Raw genomic sequence first — 22,189 nt, 5'->3', positions numbered from 1 at the left:
ACTACTGGAAATTCTGTCAAGTCATAAACCAATTTCACCTCTGCTGAACTGAAGAAATAAACTTCAATGTAATATCACTTTAGTTTCAAGATTAGATTAGAGAACCTAAATCCTAAACCAATTAAGACAGACTGCGTCACCCACAGTGAGTGCGTTTACATGGACATAATTAACCCATTAATGAGGCTTATCCCGTTTATGATCATATTCTCGATATGGTGTTTACATAATGGATATAAACCAGTTTGTTTTAGCCTTTATCTATGATTTACATGCTAAAACACATAAACGGGATACTCCAAAAACAAGATTAAGTCGGTTATTCATGTCCATGGAAACTAGGGCTACATTATATGTGGCAAATATGCAATAACATTGTTGAATATTGCGAAAACAAAATTACTTGCCATAAATAAACAGATATTAAAGTGTACTCACTTCTGCTGCTTTCAGTATTCTACTAAAATACAACGAATTGCTTGTTGAATTTAAAACAAATGAAAGCAAATCATTTCCAACATTATTTTATTGAACATCGAATTGAATATCGAATTGAATATAAAAGGCACCCCTAAAAGAAGAATGACAGTTTAAACATTTTAAAGTACAGTTTTCTACTGATATTTTCTTTTAACTAACACAAAAATCTGAGTGTGTTTCGCAATATGTCGGAGTCTTAAGTGTTATGGTTGGTATATGGTTATTGTGCCAGCTGATATTGCGAAGACAATATAACAAAATTATATAGTGTGCAGCCCTAATGTAAACGCACTCACAGATTATCTAGTAAGATTAGAAAATAAAGTTGCATCACACATACAAGGATTGACAGTGGGAAATTTTATTGACCATCTTTCTGTCTCCCGCTCTTTAAAAGTTATAGACTCACTGTCTGAAATCACTCCCTATTTTCTGTAGTGCACTATATTTACACTCCGCCATTTTATTTGAGTGTCTGAATTCTGAATTGGAAAATGTATGCACTGTCAAACATCCTCGCAACAGAGCTAAAATAGTAGTTTTCTTGTACACATCTTTCTGCTAAAAATTGAGTGTCACCTTTTTATACAGAAAACGGTCTTTCCTGAGGGTCCCTGAGAAAATCACTTAAGTTCGGGTTTGGTGCAGTTTGTATAAGGTTTTTCTTTTTTACTTCTGTAAAATTTGAGCCAAAATTGTGAGGCAGAAGAGGGGTTAATATATTATGAAACACTGGACTGATCTTCAAGTCTTTATTAATATCTGAATCTTTAGTGTGAAGAATAAATTGAAGGTCAGAGGAAGTAAATAGGAAATACCTAGATTTAAGAGACAGGGTTGGATTTTCATACTAATCCATTTGAAAATCGCCAGATTTGTTTACAGCTCAACCACTAACAATCCACTCATAAGACCGTACAGTTGTAGGAGCCGAGAAAAAAAGAAAAATAACTGCTGGAGCTTCTTTTCCTCGATTGTGTCTCTTTGGCAGTTTTGCTTTTTGGCTTTGTTAGACAGACTATCGCTGAACGCTATACTGCACTATACATGCACTTTACATTCGTAATGCTCCCATTTTTGTAACAAGTTTTCTCTTTCTCTCTTCCAGCTGTCTGGGGAACATATACGAACATGAGGTACAGTAATTCATTTCTCTATTACCTAACTACTGAAGAAACAACAACCTCAACTGATACCTGAGACTTGCCCCTCTACCCCAGCCCTCTCTATTGCGCCTATAAAATGATCCTGTGCAAAGGGCTGAACTCAGAGCAGTATTAACGGTGAATGTCAAAAGGTGCATGACACCTCTGCAAAGCACACACAACTCTCACATTATAGTGCAGTAATAATAAAATGCTTCATCTTCTGCAGGGCTTGACATTAACTTTTTGAGGCACTTGTCCTTTGGACAAGTACATTTGTTTCACTTTTCCATGAACAAAAGTCACTTGTCGGGTAAAAATTCATCATTTTATAAAAAAAATTTGTGTTTTGCTAATGCAGAATTTGAACAAACCGTTGAAAGCATCCAAACACTATCAACATTAATAAAATTCTGTTGAAACGGTAGAAACAAACGTGCCGCAACAATAGATTTCCCCTTCAACAAGAAAAAAGGATCTCCAGACTCCATAATACAAAGTAATATGTTGCACGCCGGCAGAAGTTAATATATTGAGATTCTAAGTCAGTATTTTAAAGTTTGTCATTACTTTCAGATTCCTAGTCAATATTCTAAGTTACTTAGTCAATATATTGAAATACTAAGTCGATACTTTGAGATATTGAGTCAATATATTGAGATTGTAAGTCAATATTTTAAATGTTCTTATTGGTTTGAGATTCTTTGTCAATATATTGAGATACTAAGTCAATATTTTGAGTTAAATCAATATATTGAGATACTAAACCAATATAGTGAGATATTAAGTCAATATATTGAGATAATAAGTCAATATTTTGAGATAAGTCAATATATTGAGATACTAAGTCAATATTTTGAGTTAAATCAATATATTGAGATACTAAACCAATATAGTGAGATATTAAGTCAATATATTGAGATGATAAGTCAATATATTTAGATACTAAGTCAATATTTTGAGATAAATCAATATATTGAGATACTGAACAATATAGTGAGATATTAAGTTAATATAGTGAGATATTAAGTCAATATATTTAGATACTAAGTCAATATTTTGAGATAAATCAATATATTGAGATGCTTAGCCAATATATAATAAAGCAAGAGATCACCAGAAAAGTGCTTCTAATAGCCTTCACTGGTCTCCGTCCAGAGCAACGGGGTCTATTGGTCCATTATATACTGTCTATGGTTTACTCCAGCTGCTAGCTAACGATAGGCTAACGTTACTTGCTGTTGAGTGTAGTGTAAACTTGCGTAACATGCGGCGATGTTTAGGTTGCCTCTAACGTCCGTTTTCGGAGCATCCGAGAGAAGCGCAGGCATTTCAGTGGCACCGTGTTGCAATTCGGTCCGGTAGATAACGGTCGTTAAGGCACCGGTGCCGTATTAGTACCGGGTCTCTCCTTTTCTGACAACGATGTGGCGAGGAGGTAACGTTAAGGCGGAGTTAGCAAGCTAACGTTAGCTAACTAACACCGGCAGGTTCACCATGCTTTCATGCTGCATTGCTTACAGAGAACGAGCTGAACAGGGGGCTGGGTCTGACGTTGGCGGTCCGCTGACCGGGATTGCGGGGAAAGAAATTATCGTTTCAAATCGGTAACATAGACGTAATGAGTGGCACATGACGTGAACTAACATGGCATTTTAGTTTGTTTGAGTTTTAACTTGTCCAGTGGGACAAGTAAATTTCTCTTCCACTTGCCCTACAAAAAATCCACTTGTCGCGGACAAGCCTTAATGTCGAGCCCTGTTCTGGGAAGGTTACATGATCATTTCACTCATTATTCACTGCATACACCCACTTGAGTGACCTGAGGGGTAATATGTTTAGCCTTGACTAACCTTGCACAAAAGCAGAGGCACCTAAGTTACCATGGATATTTATTCTGTGCAGCTAGCCTGCTCCTGACCAGGCTAACAGCCTTTACACACAAATAATGTGTGTAAAAAAAAAACACATTATTTTTACAAATAATGTGTTTCACTTCCATAAGAAGCTGCTGCTCACTCTGCATAAAGTATGCACAATACGTATTCTCCATTTTAGCATCCGTAAATCTGTGATCGACCTTGCGGTCTGTTAAAGAAAGCCGTGGTACTCCTCCTCAGCCTGGCTTGGCCTTCATGAAATGCACCAAACCATGATGCACAGATTAGACTGGGTCAAGCCTCGCTTTATCGGTTAGCCTGGATTTATAAATTCTACTTTTGTGCAATACCCCCCAAGTCAGCCTCATTTTCTGCTGATTTTCCTAATGGGGCTTTGCTGAAAATTCAGATTGTTGTGTGAGACAATCCAGTGCATCACCATGTAGTAATGTAGTCAATAAACTAATAATGACATGAAAATGTCTGTATAGGTTTTGACACATACTGTAGACTAAATTGTAACATGCCTATAGTGGACACCATGCATGATAGGCTAACCTGACTTCCTTGGAGATTCACTACTGCCAGCCAATCTCCTCCATTTGGTACGACTTGCTGACCGTACTGATTTGCGCTTAGGCATGATGCAAACGTTAATGTAAATGCACAAATGCTACCCACTGGACCAAATCTGAATTTTACTGTAATGGATTTTCTCCGTTCATAAAATATGAAATATTAAAAGTAATTTTATGCTCAATTATTGAATACATTGCTGTCATTTTATAAATGGACCAAATCCATTCTATCCTGAGCACGTAATTCTCATGAAGTTACACAGAGTCTCCCTACTCCTTATCTGGCACTGTGATAAGCGCAAGCTATCATCAGCAGAACACTGGACTGTAATTAGACTGTTGCATACACATGTATACATAGCACAAAACCGCTTCTCTCTAGTGATATTATGTTGGGGTTGGGATGGTAAAAAAAAGTAGTAGCAGAATTAGTTGATCAGGATCAAAGATGACAGCGGCACTGAATTTATTTATTTAATAAAGGTTCAAATTATTGTCAAGACAAATGTAATTTCTCTCTCTGAATGTGAGAGGTAAACATGCCAAAATATCATATGTAAATCAATTTATGTTTTTATATAATTAGTCTAAAAATCAGAGCTCTATCTTTTCTCTTCGTATTGTAATGATATGAGACTATATATATTTGTCAACTGATTACATAGTACCCGGTTGTATTAGGCCATTATTGGCAATGCTGCAAACCAATGAACCGCACTGCTTTATGGCAGTATCAGACTTTTATGTGATTTAACATTATTACATATTGAGATATAAAGGCTATATAAACTGGTGTAGAGGATTTTACTCAAAAATGTTAATGGATAGATGGGGGTGGTGCGCCACGTGTCACTAAATAAAAGCATTTTTCAAGTCGAGCTATTTTCTTTTGCTTTGTGATAATTGCTGCCATCATCTCATCCCCCCCTCTCCTTGGCTTTGCCTTTCTCTCATCATAGATCAATACAAGAACACGGAGAAATGAAGATTGAGCAGAGGATTGATGAAGTGAGTTTAACTTGGTCAAACACCTTGTATTTTTAAGGAGCTCTCCTGTACAGTATATTATCAGCTAGTATTTCTCTTTTTCATGCACATATTACACGTTTACTAGATAAACACTAATTTGAAACCTCTACATACCATAGCCAAATCTAGATTTTTGACTGGGGCCCCAAAAAAATCTGGTGCAGCCGGGCCTGAATTGTGTTTCTTAAATTTTAGCCTAACCATCACATATTTTTATACCTTTGGAATAAACTATCTATCTATCTATCTATCTATCTATCTATCTATCTATCTATCTGTCTGTCTGTCTGTCTGTCTGTCTGTCTGTCTGTCTGTCTGTCTGTCTGTCTGTCTGTCTGTCTGTAACACAAATTTGACAAAGATATTAGGTAAGTGTCAACAGTAATGTCAAAGTTGTTCAGAAACATTTCCCTTCTGTGAGAAAAAGTTAATGCTCCTGAATCGGGAATTTTAAACACTTAAACAATGAAATAGGTATGTATTTAGCCTAGAAATCTAGACGAACCCTAGCGGCAGCAAATTTAATTTGCAGCCAGGGGGGGTCTAGGCACTCTCCGTTGACTTGCGAGCTGGAAAAACCAAACTCTAGTCAGGCCAATCGGTGGGCGGGGCTTATGGCTGCTGCTGCTGGGAACAGCGGTCTTCTGGAAGACTTGGAGTTAAGCTTTTCTTTCAGAAAAGAACAAAGAACGGCACTGAAGTCATTCTTAAAAACAAGAAGATGTGTTCAGAGTTTTGCCGACCGGATATGGCAAAAGTTTAATCTATCAACTAGCTCTGCTACCTTCTTTGTTGCTCTGCCTGGTTGTAGCACTATCCTATTACGTGCAGAGGGAATTTGAAAGACAACCGTTTATCCCGCCCCTCGGATTGAGCTCCGTCAACGGTGAGTTCCCAGACCCAACATCTTGATGTGGGTCTGGCTTGTCAGGCTAGCATATATTCTTTCTTATATTAAAACAAACACACAAAGGGAAACATTTCTTTTATGTATAAGTACAACTCAGTTTTATATTGTATGTGAATTATCCCTGACATTTCAATGGCTTTTTATAATTTTTTAGACAATAGTCCTGAGGAAAAAAGGGGAAATCTTGTGGTTTTGTTTCTGATGAACACTTTATTGATTCCCCACAATCGAAGCATGTGTGCATGTTAAATGGCTGTTGGCAAGTTTTAGGATTAAAACGATGGGATCATTCAGCAAGTAAATTATGTTACCTTGACTTTCTTGATATAAACGTTGATTGTGCAATTCCTACCCCTGAACACTATTTAAAAAAAATATTTAAAAACAACGTTAGGCTACTCCCATGGCTCCCATTATCCTCCATGACACGCTCTCTTCCACTTTCCCTGACAACTCTTCTCCAAAACAAACAGCTCTGAGATAACAGAACTCAGCCCATAGCTTCACTCACTCAAAGCAGATAGTATGCGTGAAATAAAAACAGGACACATAATTTCATTGTGTGTAGCTTTAACTACGCTAACTAACTGTAATAACGTGTAATGATGAAAAAAAAACAGACAACAGCTGCGCCTCAAAGACCGGGCAACAGCCAGGACGTTGAGAATCCACGTGCGAGGGATGATGGATTGTTCCAGTCACTTCGTCATGCATTCACTTCGTTAAAACGAGAAGAAAGCCTCACTGATGTGAAGAACAGGACAGAGATACATATATAAATGCTCTCTGCCTGCCATATGCCAATGCTCCATTAAGTCCACTCACCCCGTCTCTGCCCGGGCATGTCCCAGCTGCCCGCACATTTGTTGACAAACTCCCACAAACAACGATACACGTGATGGTGAAATCGCGATTTATCCCTTTTAAATGTAAATAAACGACATATTGACTGAAAACTGTCAAAAAAATCTAACCCAAAGTCCAATTATTATGGATGCTATTTGACATTAAGCGTTTCTGCTTCATTAGATTTAGATCATTCACTTTTTTTTGACGGCGTAGTTAAGGCGGCAGGCGTGTGGTCAGGGTGGGAAATTAACTTTTTTTGCCCACCATCCACAGTGGTTGGTGGATTTTTTACCAGCCGCTTTTTTCCAGAATTCAAATTTATAAAAAGTGCACTAGCATATTTTGAATTGCTTCAATACATTGTTTTTTTATTATTAATACTTATTAATATAGGCAAATAAAAAGTGATGTGAAAAAAAGCCTGTGAGACCATGGTTAAATTATGTTTGGTCAATCATAATCTACAGTAATTGTAGGCCTACATGTTTAATGAACAGAAAAAATATTGACTCATCTCACAGTAACCTAGGTTACTAGCATTAAACAGTCCCTCCAGGATTTTGCGGCCGTTTTTTGAGATTGTTGTGGCCCAAAATGCCTGATTTTTACGGGAGCTTTTGTAAAAAATTGCGATAAAAGTTGCGATGCCTTTTGTATTTTTGTTGCAATGAAGTTGCGAGAGACGGTGAAAGTTGCTTTTTTGTATAGTTCTTTTAAAAATAAAAAGGAAACTTATTTTGGAGAGAATAAAATTACTCTGGGCTCTGTTGTCCTAGTAACCTTTCAAAAAAGGCTCAGGATGCTGCAAATGTTGGTATAATATGAAAATGGCTGGTGGATTTAAGACAAAAAATAATTTATTGAATGAATACATTTGAACATTTCTGTCAGTGGCGTGTTGATCTTTGCATTGTTAGTTTATTTCCTAGCCTGGCCTGGGACACCCATTCATACGGTTTGATAAAGGACTTTAACTTATTTATCATTTCACTTACAATAACAAGTGTAGCTGTCCTCAATTTAGGTCATCCTGTACATAGATCTATATCTATGATCCTGTACGTCTCATCTCCGTTGTTTCCTACATTGTGTGTGTGTGTGTGTGATGTGTGTGATGTGTGTGATATGTGTGTGATATGTGTGTGATATGTGTGTGATATGTGTGTGTGATATGTGTGTGTGATATGTGTGTGTGATATGTGTGTGTGATATGTGTGTCAGTCGCGGGGCGGACTGAGCAGCAGAGTCGACAGGATTAAAACAGCAGCAGCTTTCAGCGACTGACGAATTGTTACAGCGTACATTGAAGTTTAATACAGGTTGGCAGGACGGTCTGAAATGTTTAGCATGATCTTTTGCTGTTAGTTTTGTCAATGTGCCACTTGTTCCAAAAGTACCTTCTCTTTTTCTTTACTTCATATGCGTCATAGCTACTGCTGACTCCGCGGAGGGCCTCTTAACACCGGGGATATGTCGGCAAATTTTTTTAACTGATCATTTTCGTTTCGTCTGTACCTTAGTTCAGCTACGTTGTGTCACGGACTAGCGCTGAAAACTACTCAACAAAAGTCTGGAGTTGACGGAAATATGCGTGGTCAAAGCCCCGGCTGTGAACGGTTTCATTTCCTATAAGTTCTTCACAATAAAAGTCCTCCGTTATTTTGGTATTTAAATGTTTTTATTATGAAGCAGCAAAATCCGGAAATGTTGGGGATTCATTAGCAGTAACATAACTCGACTCCTATAAGCATTGTGTATTGTTACTTAGCAACAGCATTCTTTGACAAAAGCTGTCCAATCCGTTACAAGGAATGTTTTACAATCCACCCGCCACTGTGGCTGGTATACAAGGCAAAGTCACCCGCTATTTGGAAAAAAATACCCACCATTGCGTGTGGTGTTTAGGCGGCCGCCTTAACTGCAAAGTGCTGCGGGAAACCCTGATTGATCTGTATAAGGGATGCATATGTTGACATAAATCATTTGGTAACCATAGTAACACAGATACAGTGGGTACGGAAAGTATTCAGACCCCTTTTAAAATGTTCACTCTTTGTTTCATTGCAGCCATTTGCTAAAATCAAAAAAGTTCATTTTATTTCTCACTTTTCTTGACAGAAAAAAACAGAAATGTAGAAATGTTTGCAAATGTATTAAAAAAGAAAAACTGAAATATCACATGGTCATAAATATTCAGACCCTTTGCTGTGACACTCATATTTAACTCACATGCTGTCCATTTCTTCTGATCCTCCTTGAGATGGTTCTACTCTTTCATAGGAGTCTTGCTGTGTTTAATTAAACTGATTGGACTTGATTAGGAAAGGCACACACCTCTCTGTATAAGACCTTACAGCTCACAGTGCATGTCAGAGCAAATGAGAATCATGAGGTCGAAGGAACTGCCCAATGAGCTCAGAGACAAAATTGTAGCAAGGCACAGATCTGGCCAAGGTTACAAAAGAATTTCTGCAGCACTCAAGGTTCCTAAGAGCACAGTGGCCTCCATAATCCTTAAATGGAAGAAGTTTGGTACGACCAGAACTCTTCCTAGACCTGGCCGTCCAGCCAAACTGAGTAATCATGGGAGAAGAGCCTTGGTGAGAGAGGTAAAGAAGAACCCAAAGATCACTGTGGCTGAGCTCCAGAGATGCAGTAGGGAGATGGGATAAAGTTCAACAAAGTCAACTATCACTGCAGCCCTCCACCAGTCGGGGTTTTATGGCAGAGTGGCCCGATGGAAACCTCTCCTCAGTGCAAGACATATGAAAGCCTGCATAGAGTTTGCCAAAAAACATATGAAGGACTCCCAGACTATGAGAAATAAGATTCTCTGGTCTGATGAGTCCAAGATTGAACTTTGTGGCGTTAATTCTAAGCGGTATGTGTGGAGAAAACCAGGCACTGCTCATCACCTGCCCAATACAATCCCAACAGTGAAACATGGTGGTGGCAGAATCATGCTTTGGGGGTGTTTTTCAGCTAAAATTTCTACATTTGTTTTTTTTCTGTCAAGATGCGGTGCTGAGTGTGCATTAATGAGAAATAAAATAAACTTTTTTGATTTTAGCAAATGGTTGCAATGCAACAAAGAGTGAAAAATTTAAAGGGGTCTGAATACTTTCCGTACCCACTGTATACGTCCGCAACATACGTGTACGATCAATCTGAGTCAAAAGTAGTTAAAACTGTGGTCCGTTGTGACATAGCGATCCCACAGTAACATTTGCAGGTAAGACTGATAATGTAATATATTAATATTCTATCGACATGGATATGAGACTAGATATCGTTTTAAATTTTGGATATCGTAAAATGACACAAGTGTTGTCTAATCCTAGTTTTAAAGGCTGCGTGGTGGATTATTTATCAAAAATCTCATTGTGTAAATTTGTGAAAGCACCAATAGTCAACCCTACAATATCTTGGCAATCTCTACATTGATGTATTTGCTCAAAATTATCGTGATATTTGATTTTCTCCATATCGGCTAGCTCTACTTGCAGGAATATTATTATACAAGACTAGGGATGGGGATTGTTAATTATTATTTATATTGATACCCTTTTTGAGTCTTTATCAATACCATTATCGATAGGGGTGTACAATTTAGAAAATGTCACGATTCGATTCAGATTTTTAGGCTCATGATTCGATTCAATATCGATTTTTGATTAAAAGACGATTCTCGATTCAAAAAAACGATTCATAGTATGTAAATGTAGTTACTTTTCCCATGTGATTGCAGTAGACATACAATTTTAAAAGAAAAGAAACACAACAAATTAAATGTAGTTTGATATTACTTTGTCTTCATACAAAAATAAAAACCTTTGCAACTAAAAACTGTAAAAGTGCCAAGCTTTGGCCAGCCTTCAAATACATTCAATTCAAGTATAAAACTGTTAAATAAAAAGAGCTTTTACATTTAGCTTGAAAGTGCTGTACTCAGATCCAACAAAAAATACTGCTAAATGTGGTTTAAGGAGTACTTCAGCTACCACGTTGACTTTATTGGTTTCAGGATCACAGCCATTTCTTCGGCATCGCTCAGGGTACAGATATCTGTTGTACTTTTTCTCACCTCGGGAGAGAGAAGTGCAGCGCAAATGGCTGGTTATTGCTCGAGGAATCTTTCAATCATTTCGAAGGCACTATTCCATCTTGTAGCCACGTCTGTCTTTAACTTGTGAGGTGGCAGTTCGAGTAGCTTCTGTTTCTGCTCAAGGATGTGACTTGCGCTTGTGCTGTGGTGAAAAAATCCAGTGATTCTCCTAATCCTCCCCAGCAAACGTGACACAGTCTGCGGTTTCAGAGCTCTCTGAGCAGCGAGGTTAATGGTGTGTGCGAAACAATAAACATGCTTGAAGTTGCCCAACTGTGTAGCAGCTACCATGTTGGCAGCATTACACTCACCTAAAGGATTATTAGGAACACCTGTAAGATTTCTCATTAATGAAATTATCTAATCAACCATGGCAACTGCTTCAATGCATTTAGGGGTGTCATCCAGGTCCAGACAATCTCCTGAGCTCAGTTACTGGGATTTTCATGCACAATCATTTCTATGGTTTACAAAGAATGGTCTGATAAAGGAAAAACATCCAGTATGCGGCAGTCCTCTGGGCTTGTTGATGCTAGAGGTCAGAGGAGAATGGGCCGTCTGATTCCAGCTGATAGAAGATCAACTTTGACTCCGATAACCACTCGTTACAACCGAGGTATGCAGCAAAGCATTTGTGAAGCCACAACACGCACAACCTTGAGGCAGATGGGCTACACCAGCAGAAGACCTCACCGGGTACCACTCATCTCCACTAAAAATAGGAAAATGAGACTACAATTTGCATGAGCAATTCGCATCCACCAAAATTGGACAGTTGAAGTCTAGAAAAATGTTGCCTGGTCTGATGAGTCTCGATTTCTGTTGAGACATTCAGATGGTAGAGTCAGAATTTGGCGTAAACAGAATGAGAACATGGATCCGTCTTGTTGCCTTGTTACCACTGTGCAGGCTGGTGGTGGTGGTGTAAAGGTGTGGGGAATGTTTTCTTGGCACACTTTAGGCACCTTATTACCAATTGGGCATCGTTTAAATGCCACAGCCTACCGGAGCATTGTTTCTGACCATGTGCATCCTTTATGACCATGTACCCATCCTCTGATGGCTACTTCCAGCAGGATGATGCACCATGTCACAAAGCTTGAATCATTTCAAATTGGTTTCTTGAACATGACAATGAGTTCACTGTACTAAAATGGCCCCCCACAGTCGCCCAATGTCAACCCAATAGAACATATTTGGGATGTGGTGGTACGGGAGCTTCGTGCCCTGGATGTGCATCCCACAAATCTCCAACTGCAAGATGCTATCCTCTCAATGTGGGTCAACATTTCTAAAGAATGCTTCCAGCACCTTGTTGAATCAATGTCATGAAGAATTAAGGCAGTTCTGAAGGCGAAAGGGGGTCAAACATGGTATTAGTAGGGTGTTCCTAATAATCCTTCAGGTGAGTGTATATGTAACGATTACTAGGTCGGAGGTTGTGAGATGCCATTCCTGAGCAACAGTCTGAAACAAGTTTGTGGTGTTTCCAAAATACTTAACTTTCACTTTGCAAAGCCTGCACATAGCATGATTCCTATCAAGTTCCGTCTTCCCCTCGAGGTTCTAAAAGCCGAAATGTGTCCAAACTCTCGCCTTCAATGAAAATGGAGCAGGTTGAAGAATTCTTTCTGTGAGATTTGCCATTGTTTGCGCAGACTAAACTACTTTCGCTGCACTTGTTCCGCTTCTGATTTTGAGAGTGCCCAGGTGTCAGTGTGAATTTGATGCAGCGCCATCTATGGGAATGGCAAGGTAATGTCATTTCAGGACAGTAGTGTCAAAACGAAAAAAAAAAAAAGTTGATTTTTGGAATTCTATGAATCAATTTTGAATTGGTAGAGCTTGAATCTCGATTCAATTAGATTTTTTTGCACACCCCTAATTATTGATACATTTCAATTATTTGGTGGAAAGACGAGACAACAAATTCTATTATTGCTTTTATTGCAAAAACTGTGAGTCTGTGACCGTTTGATTTCTTCTGTCGCTGTTTTTGTTTTAACGAGTTGATTAAGCGGCCCACAGAGCGGTGCTCTCAGTAGCCAGTCCAACTATGTTTTGAATGATTTGCGGTGGTTTTTACGCACACACTGTGCTCGTAAATCATTTTTCCCGTTTGCGCACGTATCTATTTTTAGACATAATGTTATATGATCCACTAGTCTCGATAGCAGTATTGATAAGCTCGGATATTATTGATTTTCGAGTTTTGAGAAATTTTGAACCGGGTCCTTAAAGGGTAACTACCGTTTTTTTTTTTTTTTTTTTTTTTTTTTTTTTTTTTTTTTTCAACCTGGACCCTATTTTGCTATGTTTTTATGTCTAAGTGACTGATGGGAACAACAATCTTTGAAAGTGTCCAGTAATACAAAATGTCTCAAAGAGGTTTTAAAGGTCTATCTCTGAAGGGATCCTTACCATCATGTCAGACACTTAGAATATTAATCTGAGCCTGTCAGTGGCAAAACAAGCACTATTGTGAAGGTAAATACAAGCTAGACAATTGCCTTATAACTTGCCTTGTAGCCTGTTTCGCCGCTGCCAACTGCAGCAATCTTGCTTAATACTGGACCAATTTCAAAGATTGCTGTTCCCATCAGTCACTTAGGCATAAAGACATAGCGAAATAGGGTCCAGGTTGAAAAAAAAAAAGGTAATTACCCTTTAATAGAACCAGGTCTCGAGACCCATCCCTATACAAGACACCTCTTTTTCATCCCGTCTCTGCCTGTTTCTCATTATTCTTAACATGCGGTCGATTCACAGTCTATTATTAACACAAGAAGACATAAATACACATACCAGCTTTCAAGTGCTGCGTGACCTGCTGTCAGTCACCAGAATTACATTTCCTCAAGTGGGTCCTGATAATGTGTTGATGACACAGGTTGACAAATGCCATTACTGTTCAGTCAATAACTTACCAGACAAAAAACCCCAACAGAAATATAAGTAAGGAGCTCCATGTAAACACTTTGTAGACTTTTTCTGTGCTCTGTTAAAAAAAAATATATAGTTGCAGTCTTTATTCACATAATTGTATCATTCTGTCGGTTTAGCCTGTTTATGGAGTGCTGTTTCTTCTTGCTTGCTATGAGGTATTGAGTGTATATGTGGTCCTAAGAAATGGAAATGACTTAAATGTTACCACTATACTCATCCGTCCCAATTTGCTCAACCTTGTCTCGCACCTTTGAACAATGCTGGTGTAAAATACATAATTTGGCTCGCGATTTTCTTCTTGTGCTCATGAAAAAAAAAAAGCTTTATGCTTGCTTCTCATCTTATTTTAGGCTGTGGCTCCTCTCCGAGAGAAGATTCGTGATCTGGAACAAAGGTGTGTATCCCTTTTTTAATGCACACATTTGTACACATACACACACTCAAAGTTAGTAAGCTAAAAATGTTGCGAAAATTGTCTAAAGACTTGTGGAAACAACAATTGGCATTTCTCTTCACTGTCAATATGAGCATATTTTCTTTATTGCAATACCAACTCAATGCTCAGAGCACTGTTAGACCAGCTTGACGTCCATTAAAGAGCAGTACGCTATGCTGTTTTGCATAGCTTTCCTCCCTAGTTACCAGATATTTGATACTGTAAAATTAGAAGTCACGCGACACTGGATTGTGTAGAGAGTCTTATTGGTAAATGAAGCCCTGGATGTTCTATTCTGCTGCTGATTTGATCCTTATGATGTACAAACTGTGCTTTCAGATGTTTCTTTAGACATGTTTGACTCCTTGAATGACATATATGATGAAATTCATAAATATCTGATGAGGAATAACATATTAATGCTATTATGATTTTAAAGACAAGTTTTCTTAATTACAACTCAGAGGTTATTTTTGCTTTTGATTTGGCTAGCGTTTCTATCTGGTCTAATAGCATTCTTATAAAAGTAAGTGCTGACGTCTGCGGACGAAAATAAAATATAGCTATAACGGTTGTAGATTAAAAATCACCCACACGTTGCCAACATTTTAGCTTTGGAAATGTAGATCTTTATGTTATAGAAAGGTACAATAAGACACCATATAACTCCAGTGCCTGCAGACCAGAAAAGCATAGTTTCTCATACAAAACACTTCACTTAATGTACGGTGCATGTTATGAGCACAGAGCACCTATTTATTTATTATTCAAGAACTGGATTTACATTTAGCTAAATAATATATTGTTCTCTTGTGCTTCGTTCTCATTAAGTTTTTCTTTCTTTGCCTTCTCTCTCTAGTTTTTCTCAGAAATACCCACCTGTGAAATTCCTGTCAGAAAAGGATCGGAAGAGAATTTTGGTATGCAACATACACAATTTCAAACAACAATCACATTAACAATAACTATTATACATAACCATTTGTCACGGGCTATATGCAGAGTAAAATCCAACGTTAGCTCAATCTTCTTCAACAATAGCAATGTGTCTATATGGAGGTCAATGTCCGTTGGCTCTTTCACCCCTTTAGTTCAGACAGAAATATCTGGTAACACTTTACTTGAAGGTATCGACATAATCATGACATGACACTGTCATAAATATGACATGACACTGTCATGAACGTGTCAAACGTTATAAACAAGTCATAAACATTGATGAACCTAATGACTTCTGTCATTAAGTGTCATTCGGTTTTTGTTATGACAAGTTGACATTAATCAAAGTGACATTACCAGAAGTTGTCTTGGTCATGACAAGTTGACATTAAATTTATTTGGGATGTCTTTGTAATGACAACTTGACATTAACCAGGATGACATCTTGTTTAATGTCAAGTTGTGTTAATAAGGACACTCCAAATTTAATGTCAACTTGTCATGACAAATACATCTTCTGGTAATGTCATCCTTTGTGTATATTGGGGTGGCAGTAGCTCAGTCTGTAAGGATTTGGGCTGGGAACCAGAGGGTTGCTGGTTCAAGTCCCCATACGGACCAAAGTGTGGTGGACTGGTAGCTTCTTGGCACTGCCAAGGTGCTCTTGAGCAAGGCAACAAACCCCCAACTGCTTCGGGGTTCCTGTCCATCGATAACTGCAGCCCCCTCACTCTGACATCTTTCCATTAGTGCACGTATAGGTATAGGTACAAGAGTGCAGATCGAGCCGCATTTTTCTGCTCAAGCCCGGCCCGTGTCCGACAGAGCAGTAAGATATGCCCCCACTGTTAAATTATTATTATTATTATTATTATATCACTAAACTAGCACTGAAAGCTGCCTAATAAACTAATATCCTTTACTGATGTAATCGTACATGTTGATTCTTCCACTAGATCACTGGTGGGGCTGGTTTTGTTGGTTCCCATCTGACTGACAAACTGATGATGGATGGCCATGAGGTGACGGTGGTGGACAACTTCTTCACAGGAAGGAAAAGGAATGTGGAGCACTGGATTGGCCACGAAAACTTTGAGCTCATCAATCATGATGTGGTGGAGCCTCTCTATATTGAGGGTGAGCAAGAGAGTAAATGTGGGAGGTGATGAATTGGTTTTCACTAACAGGACCACCTTGTCCAGGGGGGCTCACAAATAATTATTGTAATAATATTTGCACTGTAATGGAAAAAAAAAATCATTCTGTATCTTCTGCTTTCACTATGCTTGTTGGTGCACATCTATGCAGCAATAGATACTACTAAAAATAAAAGAAAATAGTACGGTAGCAAAGAAGCTCGATTCATAAAATGTTTAACTAATTTGACAGCTAGTATAAAGTGTGCTTCATACCAGGAAGAAACAGTACGTATATCACCATTGAATAATCAACATTAATTCTCCATAGGAAGCATATATAGTATAGTTATTATTGTAGTAAACATGCAAAGAGTAAATTACGCAGCAATTTAACAGTTAGTTACTTGAACTGAATACATTATCTCCAGCCAGCTGGTATAGAGAATGGGAACTTGATGTCACGGTGATTAAAATGTTAGCACGTGTGTATGTTTACCTGTGCCTGCAATGGTAGTTACCTGCTTACCTTGTTTTTTTTATTGCTAAAAAGTTGTTGCATATAAATTAGCAGGTTACTCGCCACTTTCTGCAGTAATCTCAGAGTTTCCCATATAATTGTACAGCAGCACAAGGGAAGAAAACTTATCCAGGCACAGATAAACATCACGCGTCCTCCCGATATGGCGGCCCACAACTTCACTATATAGTGGCTAGCTTTGTTACAGTATGTGGTTTTATTGTCTCATAAACTAAATTCTACTTGATCACAAATCAGCAATTAGCTTAGACAACAGGCATAAACATGTAGGAAGCCATATTTAAATGCTCCGTCTGCGTGCAGTCTCTCCGCCGCCATCGCTGTTTCACACAACGCACTCCTCTGCAAATAGCGAATGTTAACAGTATAAAACGAAAGTTGTTGGTTTGTAGTCTAACTGTAATCTTAGTGTTACCACAAATCTTGAAATTTGGACAAATTCTTGTGAACTTAGCTGCTGGCATAAACAAACCATCCAATATTTGTATGCATACCAAGTTTTGTTAAAATCTGATAAAGGGGGCGAAATTGTGGGACTTGCTGCATCTATTGTAGGGATGAAACCGTTGTGTGGTTGGTTTCACCACTTTTTCTATAGAGAATTAAACCATCTGAATTGGTTTTGCTCAGCTTTGTGAAGCTACAAACACGCTCAACTTTGCTTGCGGCTTTGACCTTGGCGATTTGGCATTTGCTCAATGCTGCTTGCTGCTTTGACTTTTTTTTTTTTTATGATTAACATTTTATTAGTTTTACAGAAAAATTTAAACACCCACATATCCATCAGAAAAATGAAGCAGTACACATACAACAAAATAGAAAGAAAGGAATGCTGCTTTGACTTTTGGCAATTGGGCTGCTTCCCAAGCCTGCTGTATCTCAGGCGGTAGAGCGTTTGCCTAACAATCAGAAGGTTGGCCCAGGCCCTGCAGTATAAACTCAAAGTGTATGAATGTGAATGAAAGGTACCTGTAACAAAAGAGCTCTCACATTATCTGTACCGTATCCCAACTGGTACAATAAAACATAAACTGAGCAATATAACATGCATTTTTATTCAATATATAAGCAATATTTTGCTTTTTATGTTAAAGACACTATTGATACCTTGAGAAATATACATTCTCAGGAAAAAAGCCGCTTATCAGTTAATCGATCGATAAAGTCAGTCAACTAATGATTAATGAATTAATCGATAATTTGCATCCCTACTTATGATAGTTTAAAAAAGGGGGCATCACAGGTGACAAGGGCTGCAAATAGAGTGTAACATTACAAAAGAATTCTTGCAACAATACAAATATAGCCACCTGCAGTAGTGGGTTTGCCCAGTGACGGTCCTTGGGCCACTTTGTATCACTGTATAAAACCTCAGAGCAGTCAAAACCTATAGGAGGTTATCAGGACGCTAAGAAAGTTAAGTATACAAATGGACACAGGTGTAGTCTGCAGCTAGAGCTCCCGAGCACCAAAAGAAATCTGCGCAAAAGATGCTAGTAAAATGCTAGAGGTGTATTGGGTATACACTGTAAAGCCTGATCTGTTCCTTGTGTTTTGTTTGTTTGCTTAACAGCATAGAAGTGACATAGAAGGCATTGGCAGAGGAAAAGAGTCAGCTATGATTGACATAGATGGAGATAACCTACCAACTGCAAAGGTTGCTTTGAATATTTGTATAGCATTAAATCAGAATTATGCATATGGTTACACAGGCATCAGAAGACAAGCTCTGACAATCTATGACTCTAGTGAACACAACAGGATAATAAACCTCCTATCTGTATCCCAGTTTGTTGTAGTAAAATAATATTCCAGCATTGAGTGCCATACGTTAGTCTGTGATGTTACTATGCAAATGTTAAAACGATTACAGGTTTTCAGTAGTCTGGCTATCAACAGACCAAGCTCAGTCTTTGAAGATTGAACATTAGTCTGGGGAGTCTGCTCTGTATTTTCTACTGCACAAGAGCCGTGATCAACGGGCATAGTTCAAATGACTTTGTACGCAATTGGATAGGCCTTCAACCAATCGCTCCTCATTTCAACCAGATGCGTGACTGCTGCGGACCGGCTCCGCTGTGTGTCTGCTGCGTGCTTCGCTGTGCATCAACACCCACCAGGTCCGGATTTGTTGCGGCACGGCTGCGGCCATGACTGACAGCTGTAGTCACAAGGACCCACAAGTTATCGTGGATTCAAGTAGAATAGAACCACAAAACCAACAACAGTTTGTTTCCATCCAGAGGAGTAGAGGGGAAATAACTCTGTGCTGTTTTCAATGTGTAGTGCAGGGAAATATAATCCGCCGTGAGCACGGTGTATTTTATTTTGAAAATTAACCGGATGTTTTATTTTGCTTTTGTGCTCGACTTCCTGTCCCGCACTATCTGCTGTGTGCTGAATTGCTGCGGAGCTCTCCGGCGTCCGGCAAAACTAGAAGCTCTGCGTATTTGCTCCGGAGGGCTGCGGACCGCCGCAGCTGGGACGCAGTCGGCACACAGCCGTTATGCAGCCAGTGGAAATACACACATTGAATAATGAATATTATATATTATTAATGGAAACCTAATGACTCCACCGCCGTTTCGGAGCCGTTCCGCATCTGGTGGAAATCCACGGTCGGACTGACGATGCGGGTGACGTAGCAGCAACAGCGGCATCAACAGGTTGCTGCGCTTTGGTGGCCGAATGTAAACAAGAAGCTGCTTGGTTGCTTCTCTATTGTCATCGTGTTAAACCCGCCAATGGTGGATAAGCCACTTTGTGATTGGTCCCCGCAAAATTGTAACGGAAGCAGAATAGATAAACGTACAGGTTTCCAGCCTGAGCTGCAGGGCGAAATCAAATTGCCGGCAGATCGGGCTGGGTTTACCCAGTCTAGGTTTTCAGTTTATTCATTGAAGAAGTAAAGTGGACTCCATGAAAATTACTTGGCAACTGTGATGTCCCATGACTGTTTGTTAGTTATGTCCTTACATTTTGTAGAAAAGAAAAAAGGTAGAAAAGAAAAGCTTGAAAATGGAAGTCACTTAAAGCTTTAGTGCTTTACTTTTCTATATTAATGAACATCCGATAAATTCAAGCCATTGCCAAATGAGTTGAAACAAGCTAATTAAGACTATCAGCTCCACAAAACTCTCTCGGTCTAATAATAAACTAATAACACACACTGGCAGATGCCTTTTACATGAAAATCTGACATCAGTGTCTCCTATATTTAAGGAGAAAATGAATTATTACCATGAATAAAGAAATGCTGAAAGAGAAAATCGAACAAGCTCTCAAGGTGACATGGATCAAGAGGTCAAGCTATCAACGGATGCTTACATTCACCTTGAGAATAAGAAAGATGTGGGATGGTTTAGATAATGGGAAGATGAATAGGACAGAACTAGTTGTGGGAGAAAAGCTTATTGAGGACCTCATAGGCAATCAGACCTTCTTGTAAACTTTTTTATGTGCATGACCCATATTGTGAGACCTAAGCCATTTGCACATACCACTGTGGTCAGAAATTCATATTCTTCTTTGTCTTAGTGTTCATTGGTCTCTAAATCCCTGTTTTTTTTGTCTGCTGTTACAGCACTTTGACTTGCATTTTGTTATGTTTGAAAGGTTCTATATAAATAAAGCTTGATTGATTGAGAAATTCATATTGACTCAATAAATACTAAAAAGTAGCAAGTGTGTCACCTCTTACACGTTGTCTTTGTAAGTCATGTGTCTACCAGGAGAACAGGTTGCAATTCCGGTACTCCTGAGCCACATCAAAGTATAGATATAATTTGCTTCCTTCAGTGGTTGACATTTTTGTCTGACTATACTATATTCTCCTTTAACTTGAAACTATCAGTGCAGCTTTTTTCAGTCTTAACTATGGCTGGCGATCAGTAAAGGCTTTAATGTTCCTTAAAAGTTGCAGCATGTAGAAAACTAAAATAGTTTAGTTCTTTAAAGGTGAAATGATTTTTGTTTCTCCTGCTCTTTACAGTGGACCAGATCTATCACCTGGCGTCTCCAGCCTCCCCTCCCAACTACATGTACAATCCCATCAAAACACTCAAGACCAACACCATTGGCACTCTTAACATGCTTGGTGAGTACCATTTTCTAGGAACAGATTCAATTCAGACTTCCAAGTCTGATCATTTATAATGCAACAAGAAAATAAAAGTTTAATAAACCACAAAATACTGTAAATCTAGTTTCAAGTTGATAAGAAGTGTCTTTGGAAATTTTTTGAGATTCCACTTTGGAAGATGTGTTTTTATTAATTGTTTTCTTCCCCTTGTAGTGTAGCACGAAAGAGGAAAACAAAACTTGGAGAACCGCAATACTTACCAGACCATTATTCTACTTCATTACATTTTCAACTTTTATCAATGACAGCTGCTTACAGTCTATACCTTAAAATGATTTGTGCCTGAAGTGAGAGTCAGAATCCCAGTCAGACTGTTCAAAATTAGGTAGCAAATCCTTAATTTGATAAATAATTAAATTGGTGATAGGACTTATCGTGAGAAGCAGACAAGCTTTGAGAGGCATTTATTTTTTCCAGTTTTTCTCCTGTGAATGATAACCTATTTCAGATAAAATATATTCCTATCACTAAATTAATATTAACATGGACTTTGTAGAAAAAAAAAGACTGTTCTCAATGTATCCAAGGGAGAGAAAGGGACTGGAGAACACTTGATTTGCAGCCTTTATTAAAGGCAGGAAATCAATCAGTGTGCTCCAATCCCTTTTTTTCTTTGGACGTTTGTTGTCCTTGAGATTAAGAGGCACATGATTAAACTGCTTGCTGCTGGAAAATGCACAAAGAACCCTGTTTCAACTGTTTTCACTGTGTTTTTTGTCTCCGAGGTTTGGCCAAACGTGTGGGCGCCAGACTTCTCCTGGCTTCTACTTCTGAGGTTTATGGAGGTAAGGCAGATGCCTCCCACTCATCTTTGAATATTCTGGTGCTGGTTACGCTTTCTAATTACTTTGTGGATGGATGGATGGATGGATGGATGGATGGATGGACGTGTGTGCGTACATATGTATGCATGTGTACGTACATATGTATTTACGTACCTTATGTTCCAATATTAGCATTTCTGACACTACATTTCTTTGTAATTTGAGGAAGTCAACTGTCTGCCACATCTGACTCTCTTTGTGATCGCTTTTTGGGGTTTAATTGTAGTTGGTCATGAACGGACAGCTTCAC

The 22,189-nt window shown here is 38.6% G+C and overlaps 1 protein-coding gene across 4 annotated transcripts in view; it reads left to right on the top strand.

Moving 5' to 3' along the window:
• The window catches only part of uxs1 (UDP-glucuronate decarboxylase 1), a 47,719-nt gene that overhangs the window by 4,761 nt on the left and 20,769 nt on the right, over nt 1-22,189 (top strand). For 3 of the 4 annotated variants that reach the window (XM_028590742.1, XM_028590741.1, XM_028590739.1), the window contains exons 2-8: nt 1,589-1,616; nt 5,043-5,091; nt 14,273-14,316; nt 15,218-15,278; nt 16,254-16,434; nt 20,966-21,070; nt 21,841-21,900. In XM_028590742.1, the coding sequence (XP_028446543.1) occupies nt 1,612-1,616; nt 5,043-5,091; nt 14,273-14,316; nt 15,218-15,278; nt 16,254-16,434; nt 20,966-21,070; nt 21,841-21,900 (505 nt within the window). In that variant the 5' untranslated portion in view covers nt 1,589-1,611. Of the gene's footprint in view, nt 1-1,588; nt 1,617-1,660; nt 1,764-5,042; nt 5,092-14,272; nt 14,317-15,217; nt 15,279-16,253; nt 16,435-20,965; nt 21,071-21,840; nt 21,901-22,189 lie in introns of those variants that run through there. The other variant, XM_028590743.1, reaches the window with a different exon arrangement.

The sequence above is a fragment of the Perca flavescens genome, chromosome 11 (assembly GCF_004354835.1).
Source record: "Perca flavescens isolate YP-PL-M2 chromosome 11, PFLA_1.0, whole genome shotgun sequence".
NCBI lineage: Eukaryota > Metazoa > Chordata > Actinopteri > Perciformes > Percidae > Perca > Perca flavescens.
Note: the sequence above shows the minus strand (reverse complement) of the source record. Positions and strands in the feature narration are given on the sequence as shown.